Source organism: Plectropomus leopardus, chromosome 21 (genome assembly GCF_026936395.1).
Source record: "Plectropomus leopardus strain MGB_pleo_1.0 chromosome 21, ASM2693639v1, whole genome shotgun sequence".
Lineage (NCBI taxonomy): Eukaryota > Metazoa > Chordata > Actinopteri > Perciformes > Serranidae > Plectropomus > Plectropomus leopardus.
In genome coordinates, this window is record NC_142196.1 from 19,675,608 (window position 1) to 19,689,069 (window position 13,462).

General features: G+C 39.1%; 2 protein-coding genes across 5 annotated transcripts in view; both read right to left on the reverse strand.

Annotated features, from left to right (window-relative positions):
- Positions 1–9,513, reverse strand: part of LOC121960484 (phosphatidate phosphatase LPIN2-like) — an 18,407-nt gene extending 8,894 nt beyond the window's left edge. Inside the window, exons 1-6 of one of the 2 annotated variants that reach the window (XM_042510200.2) lie at positions 9,352–9,513; positions 2,963–3,163; positions 1,849–1,944; positions 590–885; positions 395–511; positions 104–230 (exon numbers count right to left, since the gene is read on the reverse strand). In XM_042510200.2, coding sequence (XP_042366134.2) covers positions 104–230; positions 395–511; positions 590–885; positions 1,849–1,944; positions 2,963–3,154 — 828 coding nt within the window. In that variant the 5' untranslated portion in view covers positions 3,155–3,163; positions 9,352–9,513. Of the gene's footprint in view, positions 1–103; positions 231–394; positions 512–589; positions 886–1,848; positions 1,945–2,962; positions 3,164–5,820; positions 5,958–9,351 lie in introns of those variants that run through there. The other variant, XM_088071828.1, reaches the window with a different exon arrangement.
- Positions 9,514–10,180: 667 nt separating this feature from the next.
- myom1b (myomesin 1b) overlaps positions 10,181–13,462 on the reverse strand; it is a 33,921-nt gene continuing 30,639 nt past the window's right edge. For all 3 annotated transcript variants that reach the window (XM_088072220.1, XM_042510574.2, XM_042510572.2), the window contains 2 exons: positions 12,883–13,024; positions 10,181–12,797 (listed from right to left, as the gene is read on the reverse strand). In XM_088072220.1, the coding sequence (XP_087928346.1) occupies positions 12,592–12,797; positions 12,883–13,024 (348 nt within the window). In that variant the 3' untranslated portion in view covers positions 10,181–12,591. The remainder of the gene's footprint in view (positions 12,798–12,882; positions 13,025–13,462) is intronic.

Below are 13,462 nucleotides of genomic sequence, written 5' to 3' on the forward strand. Positions count from 1 at the left end.
TGTATAGACGAGGATGTACTTGATTTGCCAATTCATCCGCGCAAATTTCCCCTCGTCTCGCAAAGTTTGGACCCGATTCTACACTTCTGGTCCCGAGCCTCACCCTTGTGGATTCTGGAAACTCTCCCCAGGTCCACTGCATGTGCGACTCAGCCCTGAGCATGCTCTCTGCCGGCTTCACCATCAGCTCAGAGTCACTCTTGGGCGACATGGGCTCCGACATCTCCCTGCTGTAAGCAAACACCACATTTCCACTGAGTCAGCTGTAATCAAGTAGTGGGAGTGATTTGTTGTACTCAGCTCAGCCTGTTTTGATAATGCGGATTGTCTCATTGTTTCTTTAAGCTTGTATGAACAGTGTAAATATTGGACGGGACAGAGTGAGGGGGCGTACGTATTGCAAGGGGACCAGTCTCCGTCAGAGAAAGGGTAGCTGTCCCATTCGAGGGTGGTGAGGGGGGAATGTTGTCTGTGGTCCATGTTGTCCTTCATCGTGGAGAGTGCGGATGCCCTGCAGACAGGAAACAGTGAAATAAATAGAAAGTTTGTGTAAAAAAAAACACATTCAAATCCAGCTTTTGCTACTTACCGTCCATTGTGTGTGCTGTGCTCTTCATCTGAACTGAGCTCACACAGCTCCAGCTCCCCGCCTGCAGGTGTGCTTTGCTCCTCCTTACGTGGCTCCGCCTTGTGCTTCCTCCTGCGTCTCCTCTTCTTCTTCCCAGTTGTGTTTAAACAGGGTGGGAGTTCTCCAGAGGCCGAGTCTTGTGGACTCAGAGGCTGATTGATCTCTGCCGCCAATCCGCCACATCTGGGCTCTCTGCTGCGGAGCAGAGCTTCCTCTGTGGGGATGGGCGACGTCACCAGGTGAGCTGGAACAATCTCCTGTATTGTGGTAAGAAAATAAGAATAGACTAAAGGCCTTTACGCACAGGGGTGCGTTTTATTAGTGCAATTCATTTAATGTCAGTGAGCCTGTTTACGCGTGGTGTTAACAGATGGAGTTGGCAGAGTTAAATACAAGTGTAAAGGCGCACTGTGATCCCATCACTCAAACCACTTGCTAAAGTGGTCTGGGATGCCTTTTTAATGCATATATTTTGTCGTATAAACATTAATGCATCCTGATGCAAACAAGGACAGCGTCATCAATGCATGACGTGATGTTGTGGTCGTTTTGGTGAAATGGTGCTAACACTCTATAACTCTATAATTTGCCCATTTTGTGACGAAATGGATGAAGTGTTGCATGACCGCCCATCGTTTTGCCCCGAGGAGAAGTGTCCAATTCTCCAGCTGCACCAATACAACCACTAATGTGACCACCAAATGTGTGGATGGAATAACTGTGCACCGCCTCTGGTCATTTATGAGCAGAAGGCAGCAGAGGGGAAGTGGTTTTGAACACGGCAGTAGGGTCATGAAGCTGCTGCAATCCATGTGAATGCACAAAGATTTTGCTCTACCCTACTGTGCTAAAGTGGATTTTTCTGAGCTTTCCCACCACAAATAAAAGAATCAACTAATGATGCTGTGCAGGACAGACGTCATGTTTCAAGATAAAAACTGCATGAATAGTTTTGACTTTAAATGTATGTTTTGTTTCAGTCACGCTCCCCTGTGTAAAGGCCTTAAAGGTCTACAGCTGCTGCACACTGTTTTGAATCTGTTATTAGCCACAACGACGCTTTCAGCTAAATGCCAACGTCAGCATGCTAACACTGATTTTGCACAGTTAGATGATGTTAGAATGAAGCACAAAATGTTGCATGTTGTCATCAAAGTAATTTATTTCTAATTCAACATACAAATGTGTACTAGTGTCATCATGAACTGATGAAAACTCACATTGTGCTGCTCTGTCTCCTGCACAAAAAAGGCCTCTCCGTTGTCTCCCAGCTTCATGTGCAGCTCTACCGGCTCCCCGTTGATTTCTATGTCAATCTGCAGGGTCAAACAACATATTTCTATAAGAAATACTCTAAAGCTTTGCTGTGTATTTCCCAGCATTCCCCTCAGTTGGCCTCGGGTTTAATCAGACATCAATGAGGGTGTTTACAGCAGAAAAGCACCATATGCATGCTCAACAGAGCTTATGGATACAAAAACTGTGCCACAGATTTACCTGAAGAATTAGAGTTAAGCCAGAGGAAAAAAAACAGGGAACAGCTTGTACGAAAGCTTGCTGTTTTCTGCAAATGTAACAAGTTTCTGTTTGTGTGTTAAACAAAAAGACCTGGGCTGCCTGGGTGGAATTAGTTTCTTATAAAAAGGTCAATATCAGATTAATACGCACACAGTATGTCAGTTATGTGCACAGCAATGTTTTCTTTCATCTTTCAGTGATCAGAAAGGTTAAGAAATTCTTTTAATGGAGGTGTCTGCAAGATGCTGACATTTGATAAGAAATCAAGATTTGTTCTGTTTTGACGAATATCCCTTTAAGTCTTCTCTGTCGATGACAGACGACTTCCTGCTCTGTCTGACTCCCCCGAGAGCTTTTTTTGAATGGGATGAATCTTTACAGGATGAGAATAAGAGGCTAAATTGAGCTTTAGTCCGTCTATCCCACCTTAGTCTCCAGCTGATAACTACACAGTGTCTATAAATAGAGAGAGAGGCCAATCTGCTCCTGTGAGAAGCAGAGTGGATTGTTCAGAGAGCCTCAGAGGGAAGGAGAGCAGCAGAGGGCCACTAGAGGACTGGAGAATTTATTGTGCAGCTATCCCACGAGTTACTGCATGGTACTGCACGGTTTTGTCTGCAGGATGAGTAAAATAAATATAACAATATCATGCCACTGCAATAAAGTGAGGGATAGAAAATCACCTTAGTTGCACAATTAATCAGTTACGATTATTGTTTTGCAGAATTTGTAAGAACAAATGCAAACTTTCATCAAAATATTGCTACAATAGGCATCTAAATTCAGACATTAAGATATACATTTTTGGGCACTCACTACTTTCTCTCTGGAGCGCAGCACCCCCAGTTTTCCGAAGCGGACATGAAAAGGGGAGCACTGGAACGTCCCATCAGGCTGTCGGACCACGATCACGTCAATGCAGCCCGACAGAGTGGCCTGATTGATCCCCTTATACAGCTCCTTCACTGTCACCAGCACCTGGCCCGCCAGCTGCCCCACGTAGTTCATGGTGTCCGCCTGTAAGCAAAAATATCCTCCATTAATTGGGTCGTTCCAAATGCAGCAACATTTCTGTTCCTGTGAGTTACTTTCTCACATATTCTTTGAAATGTGTCATATATTTATAAAAAATGACTCAAAGGGAGAACCATCACAGAAGCTAAGCAATGTGCTGCTGTGGAGGAGTCGGCAACAAAATTTAATATATTTTCACCTAAAAAAATCAATATCAGTTTAAATGTACGCTATTCAGAATTGAGCCATATCAGCCATAAAATGATAAAATACTCAACATATTATACATTACAAATACATATTCTTACATCCTTATACATTAATTATTTTATAGGACATGCTAATTGTTACTTTTTTAAAACCATTTTCACCATTCACTTTGTGTCCCTAATGTCATTTTCCATGCTGTTATTTTGTTCCTCACTTTACAAAAAAAAAGCATAAAAAGACTACAATTCCATGGAGACCATTTTCAGGAAGTGACATCATTTTCTGGAAGGAACTCAAAGGAATAAAGAAGGGTGAGCATAAATCTTCACTCATCTTTCTATCCATTTTTCACAGTGATAATCTGTTTGTCGTACCCTTAAAGTTCCTCCCTGTTGGGCTAAATTAAGAAGGAAGTTGCGCAGATTTAAAAAAATGTAAAAATATATTTGAAATTATTAGAAAAGTTCAATTTATGTGTAGAAGGATCACTAGCTCAGTCTGGATCACCCACACAGCTGAGGCTAGCTTACCTCAAATGTTTGCACCAGCCCACACATAGGTGTTATTATGTGCGTTACTGAGATTGGCCGTGTGTTTATGAATGTATTTAATGTAAAAAAAACTACACTACATCTTTCTTTTTAAATTGATGCTGCATAACAGGACTGACTCAATTACCTTCATGCAAAGGCCGTAAATTTGCATTTATTACCTCCTAAAACAAGTTTAACACGGCTGAATCACTTGCAGAACAAAACCACACGCAACTTTATTTTCTTATTAGGTCAGTGTCCCGGCAGAAAGGCTCCTGTTGATCAGAATAGTCTGCAAAGGAAATGCAAGCTGGTCCCTAAACACAGCGGCTCTGTCCCATTTTCCTCAAAAGAGTCCTGAGCTGACGGAGACTTAATTTGGCCCTCGACTGCAGCAACAAGACTGCTGCAGAGAGCAGACAGTGTGTGTTTCTGTCTCTAAAAATCACATTTTGGGTTAATATAATTAGCTACTCTCGCTCTTTTTAAACTTGAACGTCACTATTTTAATGTCACTTTGCTACTGAGTGTTTCTACTGTTTTAAATGCACCTGGTTTCTCTTGAACGTCAGTGATAGTCACATGAGCGTCAGCATCTGTAATTACTGTAGAGAACACAACGCTATTATTAATCTGACTGTCAATATTTTTCAGAGTCATGTTCGCAGTGTGTGTGTGTGTGTGTGTGTGTCCTGAACAATGAGACCACAAGCAGTGTGTTTCAGTATTCAGGACAATGGTTTACACTGACTAAATCAGAGCTGCATACCAGCTGAATGGACTTTGAAACCATTCAGTCTCAGTCTATAGTCATGATGATCAACTCACTATCAGGTGACTACAGTGTGTCACGAAAACGTTGCTGACTTTCATGTGATAACAATATAATATCAAGAGGAATTGTGTAATGTGGAAATAAATTGCATGAGATGATGGAGATTTTCCTGCAGATATAAAAAAAAACATTCTGTTATTCTGTATTAATCTGATCCAGGCTTAGGCTTGATCAGATGTTATCCAGATGTTATGACTTTTATTACCATCAAAAATACAGATGCTCTTCTCTCTTCTAAACTGATAAGGATGCTGCATTGAGGCGACGTATTGTAGTGAACAGCATGCACCACAAAAGGGTCAGTTTTTACTGGCGAAACAGGCAGCTGAGACGATGGCGACTGCGAGTGGTCGTATAGTGTCTACCCCAGTGAAATTTTAAAAATATATAAAAGATAAATAAATAAATGCTGCCTGTCATTGGCAAAAATAGGCAATTAAATGGACGTAAACTGGCGTTGAGAACATGCACGGAGTGGTTACACTGCAGTCGTTTCATAGCTGCCAGCTGCAGCATTTACCCTTTAAAGTTTGATAGTTCTGGTTGGTGAACGTTGCACATCAATGAGCAGGCCTGCTTCATGCTAATATTTAATTTTATGTGATTTTTTGCATCAGTGTCATAAAAAGTGTCTTGATTTTTTAAGTCATATAATACACTGGATTAGCCTCGGAAAAAAAACAGAATGCCCATCTGGTGATTTACCAAATTTTGAGAAAATTTAAAGCATTAGATTATGTCATAAAGTAAAATTATATATGGTGTGATTTATCCATGCAATAATCTATTATATTATTTTTTAAATTATTGGTTACCTCTCATAGAAAGGTAGCCAAACAGAGGTGATGAGTTTGAATTACGAATATACTCAGGTTTGGGTCGAGTTACACTTAAAAAAATGGGCTTGAGTTATTTGACAGCTAATTGCTAGAGATCACATTTTCCAAATTAAAATGCAACTTTTCAGGTCATTTAAATGCCGTCTTTGTTATAACAGAGCCACAATTTAATTAAGATTAAATTAAGATAAACAAACTTACTCTGCATATTCGAATGGAAGTCTAACTAGCACCCCGACTCACCAGAGTCCACGGGGACTTGAGGAGCAGCCGGCGGTCCTGCTGCTCCGCAGGTGACCTCCCTGAGAGCTCCATGTCACCCCGACAGGAGCTGAGCTCAGGCCTCCTCTCCTCACCTCCTCTGTCCTCCTCAGCCAACCTGCTCCTGGTCTGTGCCGTGCACCACAAATCCCACAACCTTTCTAGCCCCTCTGACTGAGCACAAACTCTGAGGGAAAATTTCCTCCAGCCTTTAGCCCTAAAACGCTTACATAACCTCTCTTTGCAACTGCCCCGTCACGGCCAACTTGAGCTTAAAAATTCTACAGAGACCTTAATCTGTTTGTTTGAATAATCGATTATTTAATTAATAATGAAAAAATAATGACAAAGGCCCATCTGAAGCTGCAGTTAGCCTGTTAGTGTACAGCCAATCATACTGAGCATAAAGCATGTATGTGTTCGCATTAATCTCAACTGAGGTGCAGCTGAATTTGGCAGCAGTTCACTCAGCTGTGACCGGTTGGTAAAACTATAATCACAAAGTCATTAGGATTCATCCTCAATGGATCGTCAGATCACAAATGAAAGAGAAAGAGTCTGTCTCCATGCTAGAGCGTGTGACAGGTGCTGCTTAAGAAATGTTATCGTGCTGATGTTCAGCAGGCGTTTCAACATTTGCTAACCAGCAATAAACAAAAAGTACAGCTGGGGCTGATGGGAATATCACTTTTGCAGGTGATCAAATGTTATTAGGCCTAGAAGTCATCCTAAGGGAAATATGAATGTCTCTCTCTTGGTATTGATTAAAGCCCTATAAAATTAATCTCTTTTTATCATAATTACATATTTATACGTTATTTCCAAAAATCCCCATCACACATAAAATGTCTTAGATGTAACTCTGCACCTTCACCTCATTTATATCCCCTGAACTCTGAATATGAGTTGTACAGGGTTATGTATTTTATGTATTGTTTCCTACAACATTAGAGAAACAGTAACATGACACGAGCATTTGCTTTAAGCTTAAGTTTTGCACAAATCTGTAATGGAAACCAGCCTGTTGGTTCACTGCAGGTCCAAGGCAGAAATGCTCAGCCATGACTGCTTATTTAGCTCATGATATGTCTTGTACTATATTAAAAACACCATATGGAAATCTTAACAAGCTTATAATCTTAACTTTCATTGGAGGGGGTCTTAAAGGCAATCCATCTAATAGTTGCAAAGACAATCAACTAAAAACCACAAATGGGACTAGAAGAAAAGCCAAAGGATTACTAAAGTGAGAATACAGTTTACGGGGATCCTGAATATCTGAGTCAAATTTTGAGGTAATGTAGCAGGTAGATGTTGGGCTTTTTAAATGGAAAGAGGAAAGGTCAACATCAGTCCGTAGGCCTCATCTTCTGGAGGTCTTGAATGTCTGAACAAACTGTCAATCCATCAAATAGTTTTTGAGATGTTTCAGTCTGGATAAAAGTAGAGGACCAACTGAGCAGTATGGCTAAAAATGATTGTTTAGTGATGATTAAGTCAAACCTATAATTTAATTATAATAATGTAATTCCTAAAAGTTACTGTAGGCACCCAGTGTGTTATCGTAGCAGTTGATAATAGTGTCACACAGTGTTCCTGTAACGTGACGTTCCCCTCTACTGAACCACAGCAGCACATTGTGGAGTGAAAGTGCAATGCTCATTTAACGGACAAAGCAGAAGAGTCTAGATGAGACTCATCAGTCGTGATAGCAACGCTGCACAACCACAGCTCTGAAGTGAGCTGACTACACACTGGCTGCATGATCTGCACAACACACCAAATTTAGTAAAAGCCTCAGCTCCCACAGCACTTCATATGTTTGATACTGCACACGAGGTTAGGACAGAGAGACCTTTAGAAGCTGGAGGTGCTAACTGTAATCACTTTATAGTTTAAAGCTTTACAGCTTCAAAAATATTTGTCTTTTAGGTCCTTTTATTGTGCTACAGAAGCCCAGTATTTACTGATTACACATCCAGCAGAGCCAGATCTCACGACACTCTGAGGGGACCTTAGGAGGTGTTAATCCTGTTTACAAGATTAGGACAAATCTAGCTTTCCCTGTCTCGGCACGTTTGTCCTGCTCACTATACGTCTAAGCGTCCAACGTGATTTTGCGTCAGCCGCTGTTGTTTTGACCAGCGTTGTGTCACTGCAGGTTTTATTTCGACCACCAGTTCCTGATAAATCTAACACCACAATGTTTTTGACTCAGCTGACTGTATGTTGATAAAGAAAATCAGGGCTGCAGCTTACAATATATAAATCAATTAGTAATTTAGTCTATAAATGTCAGAGACCAATGGTGCAAATTACTGAATATAAAATTAGATAGTGAATCCTAACATATGAAGAGCAGAAACCAAAGTATTATATGAAAAACAAATCATTTTTGCATTAAATACGACCTTGACATAGATAGATAATGGAAGACAGAACGGGACATTCTGTCTTTTCACTTTTTATCATTTTTTTTAACCAAATCCCCTCTTTGATGAGACAATATTGTAGGAATGAATATTAAAAAATATGAACATAATTCCATTTTTTATCAATAACCACCAGCAATGTAGATATATTAAATGGATAAAGGCAAATATTAAAACAAGTAGAGCTGTCTGATAAGTTGAGAAAAGTATTTCATTATTACAGTTCATTAGTCGAGTATTTCTTTAATGTTTTTTAAAATGGTAAATAAAGCTGTTAAAATGTTCACACTCTCTGCCATACGAAGGCATTTTTGCACCGCCAAAAGACATAAAGCAACAGAATGAATGTTTTATAAATATAAACTATTCACCAAAATAATATATTGGGATGTAACCCCTTTGTAATTACCAACATTATTAATAAGTAACAGTAATGTTATTACATATGTGTTCTTTATGACTGTAACTGTGTAGCATAGCCTACAGTTGTGTGCCTAATTTAATGACATAAGTGCTTTACATGTAACCAGCCCAGTTACTCCCCAACACTGATAGATATACAAATCAGGATCCTTATCTCTATTTGGGAGTTTGCTGTTTAACACAATCAGGCGATAAAAACCTGCATATATCAGCCACTGAGTGTAAGAACTATAATGTTCATGATAATGCCAAAAATCAATCTGTAAACAGCACCTGTAGATGATTTCAGGTTAAGCAAAGTAGCCTATTATAAACCTATGAGGCGTTCAGGGACACCGCCGGAGAATTTCATTTAGCAAAAGAGACATTTATGAGAAAGTGTGGGATTATATAAATAGCAATAACGTGTCGCACAGTAGTTAATGTCCGGTTTATCTTCATGTAAAGGCACAAAGTGTCTGTTTGTCTGCGTTTATCGCTAATATCCGCTGTCACAACACTTTAAACGCGATACTCAACATCAATATGGACTCACGAGTTACATATACGCCGCTAAAAGACTCCGCCGGCACTTTAACAAACATTAATACACATTTCTGTCTGTTTTTATTTTTCTAGAGCTGTGAAATGAGGAGAGGAGCTGGTTAAATCATCCTACCTGCTGGAGTAGAGGCTCACCCGCGGGCTGTCACACCTTCAGTGGGCTCTTCCTCCGCCGGCTCGTGTTTGCGTCTCTGCTGCTGCTGCTGCTGTGAAGCCGACCACGAGCACGTGACCCTGCAGCGCTCAGGCTGCACGTGACTACCGCGCAGGAGGACTTATGATCAGGTTAATTGTTTGGGTTAATTATTAGAGATGTGAGGGCAATGTCGGGATTTTTTTTCTATATTATCCAACTCTAAAATGTGGGAAAAATAGATGATGAATCTGCAATTCTAAAAATACAAAGCCTATCTCAAAACTAACTTAGAGTAAATAAATAAACAGGCCTAAAAATGTTTAAAAATCATTATTGCTGTTTATGTTGTTGCCTCTCTCTGTACTTGTGAGGCCCTATGTAAAATCAGTTTCCTTGTTTCTGTTTCAATCTTACATTATCTTTGATCGCACTTGTTTATAGTATCATGGTGTTTTCACAATTGCTTCCAGTAAAAACCAACAAAGGCCGGATGCTCTCTTCAACCTTTATTAAAAGCATGTTTAGCTCGCTGCATAGCTGTAAAGCTGTGACACAATATCCACTATCCAGATCCAATACTGGAAAATATATCATCCACATGTGCATTTTTCTCCACCCATAAGAACATGAAAGTAGCAAAGGACTTTTTTTTTTTCTGACAATATTATAGACAATTCAAACCATAAATTAATGCAAAAGAATTCATGAGAATGCAGGAAATTAAGTGTTTGATGGTCAAATTTTCCTGGGGAGGACTCCAAACCTTCCAGTAGAGGCAGCACAATTATTTTCCTTTTCTGAAATTAAGTGCAGCGAAAAATGTACTTTATTATTCACAGTGAGCAACCCAATCACCAGAATACATTTTTGCATTGTCTGTTCCTGCAGATATGTACAATTTGCAATTTGGGGGGTATTTTGGGGGGATATTTAAAATATGTGCGTTCATACCCCCAAATAATAACATGAAAGTAGCAGAGGACTTTTATTTTGACAAATTTAAAAACATGAACACCACACATTTATGCAGAAAAAGCAAAAATTGGTACACGAAAATTCACCAGAATGCAGAAAATAAAGTATCTGATGCTCAAAATGTTCTGTTTGAGGACCCCAAACCTATGCCCTTGGACATTTGTAGGTTTTTCTGTAGCACATAAGTCAAAACATTTCATTATGTTTCAACAACGCTGTGGTTAACTTGCAGCTCAAAAAAGCCACTCGGTTATGATTAGGAAAAGATTATGATTTAACTTAAAAATACCAAGTTTTGGTGCCACAACGGTTGCTAGAAATGCCGCCAATGTCGCTAAGCGACCAGCTTTGTTGAATGTTGGCCTTGAATAGTTGTCAACAACTTCTCACTATCCACCGTCCCCTCCACCTCCATGACGAAGTCAATCAAAACTAAGTTACTTTAGAATGTGATACGTAACAAACATATAAATGTCATGTATCCATGGTTTGCAGAAACACTTTTTTCTTCTGGCGACTGGGCTGCACAGTAAGGACATTAAATTTCTACACTCTCCATTTGCAGGTCAGAGGTCACAGCCAGCCTCAGAGCAGCAGCCCTGCAGGTGGTGTGGGATTTTCAGAGATTTGCACCAGGACAGTTCAGCAGGGCAGAATTTGGCAACACAGGCCAGACTGGACCTGAATCCTCAGCCGAGGAAGGCAGTGTGCCACCCACTGAAAGTAAGGAGGAACAAATGAAGTGTACCATCCACTCTGGAGGGGAAGTAGAGAGTTTCAGTTCCCAATTAAACACCTGCTGCGTCAGACTATGACTGGATGTTTACACAGGGATTCCCTAGATTGTTACATACGAGTCTGCAACACGATTTACACGTATATGGCATAAACATCTATTTATAAAGTCTTTAATAATCTGTTATACTATAAATGTATATCTTATTAATCTGTATGTTTTTGTCTATGCTTTTGCCAGCTTTGACCCTGAAATGTGTCAGTAAGCTGCAGTCATCTGCTCTTTAGAGCCAGTATAAAAGATTAAGATGCATTTGAAAAACAAACACAAAAACATTGAAGAAGTATAAAAATATTTAATGTAATGAGCTGTGGTTCCCCTCACTGCACTATTGTCTCCACTGGGTCGTTCCAACTTTTGCACTTGTTGATTTAAATTAATTCTGCCCTGTTTCACCCCAAGAATTTCTCATGTTTGCTTTGTTCTCCCCTCCAACTACTGAGTGCCTCACCTCCAAAAGCCTCTTAAGTCTGTTTCACTCTGTGTCCCGAAATCATGTGGCACTATAAACTCACAAGTGTGAATATTTAAACCAATAAATATGCCAACAGATCGTTTATTTTAGCAAATAGTCTGAAAGAGACAACAAAAATATCCAAATCAAATGCAGGCAAATTCTCAAAACTCTCTCTCTCTGTGTGTGTGTGTGTGTGTGTTATGTTTTGTTTTGGTTTTTTTAATTGTTAGCAGATGAGATATTTACGACAGAAGATTAGGGCCATCTTAAGGGAAAAAAGTTAGATATCGAGAATAAAGTCATAATTTCAAGAATAAAGTCTTAATATCATAAGAAAAAAGTTGTAATTTACAAGAAAAAAAGTTGTAATGTTATGAGAATAAAGTTGTATTTTTACGAGAAAGGGGATATTATATTATGGAATAAATATATTGCAGGTTACCTGTTGACTGGCACCTGTGACAGTGTTTACCATGGAGGCTGCCTGTGCTCTCGCCTGTTTTAAAGTTTTCTGGCAATATGTTTTTTCCGTAATATAATATCCCCTTTTTCTTATAAAAATATGATTTTATTCTGTTAAATCACAACTTTTTTTTGCTTGAAAATTAGGGCTTTTATTCTCGTAATATTGCCACTTTATTCTCATATATTTACGTCTTTTTTGTTGTAAATTTGTGACTTTTTTTTTCTCGTAAAATTATGACTATCTTGTAATATTACAAGTTTATTCTCAGAAAATAATGATTTTTTTCCTTGAAGTTACAAATATAAATATATTTTTTTTTTCCTCAATGTAACCCTAACACTCTGTTGTAGATATTCTGCGACACAAATGTGGAATATTACTATCATTAATATTTAATAAGAGTAAATGCAGCATCTAAGTTACAATAAGTGGAAACACATAAGTCATATAAGGCTCTAAGCACACGTCAAACTTGTAGCTAATGTTTGTATATGTGAGTATGATCAATAAGTTTCTTCTTTAGTTTCACGCAGTGTTTCTGTCTGTTTCAGCTCCTGGTTCAGGCTCTTCCTCTGTGTCTGCAGGCCGCTCAGACACTTCTGATTGGTCAGCAGTCAAAGGCTGGTGAGAAACTTCTTTTGCATCTTCTGTTTTTTGTAAATCTGAAGCTTTGGGTGCAACCTTCTTCTCATCTTCAACCTTTTCTGTTGGAGGGGTCTTACTTACAGATTCTGCAAGAGAACAATCGTAAATGTGACAAACTGTGCTCTTTCTGTAACCTTTCAGACATCACACATTTCATTTAATCTCTCTCACTCTTTCGCTTCTGTGTTTTCGTCTCGGTGATGGGGGTTTTCATCTTTTCCTGTGGTGTGTTTGGGCTGAATACCACGTTTCCATCCGTATCAGTCCAGTATGAAGTCACGCCCAGGTCAGGTGTTCCCTCTGTGATCTCCAACTGAGAGCAGAGAAACTGGAGTCAGACTACACTAAATGTAAAAAGCTCTGCTCTCACCAGATTTAACCAGCCAAAGAATGATGTCCACTACTTACCTGAACGTTTAGTGAGGTCAGAAATATCACTGATGAGTTTCATAATGAAACCAATATCTTCAAACCTATATTCACTCCAGCTATTCTACTTTTTTTTTCAAAATACAGTAAAACACTATAAATCTTAATGCTTTTTGGAGCTAATATTACACTGTAAACCTAACAGTCTGTTGAATTTAATGGTACTGATGAAGTAATTTATGGTATTGACATTGTAAAATAATGGTAAGAAAAAACTATAAGTAATTCAGCAGAAATCTATACTATGATTCTAGCAGTATTTTGGAGGTTTTTTTCTCCAAAATACAGTAAAAATAATTATGTCTTGATGCTTTTTAGTGAC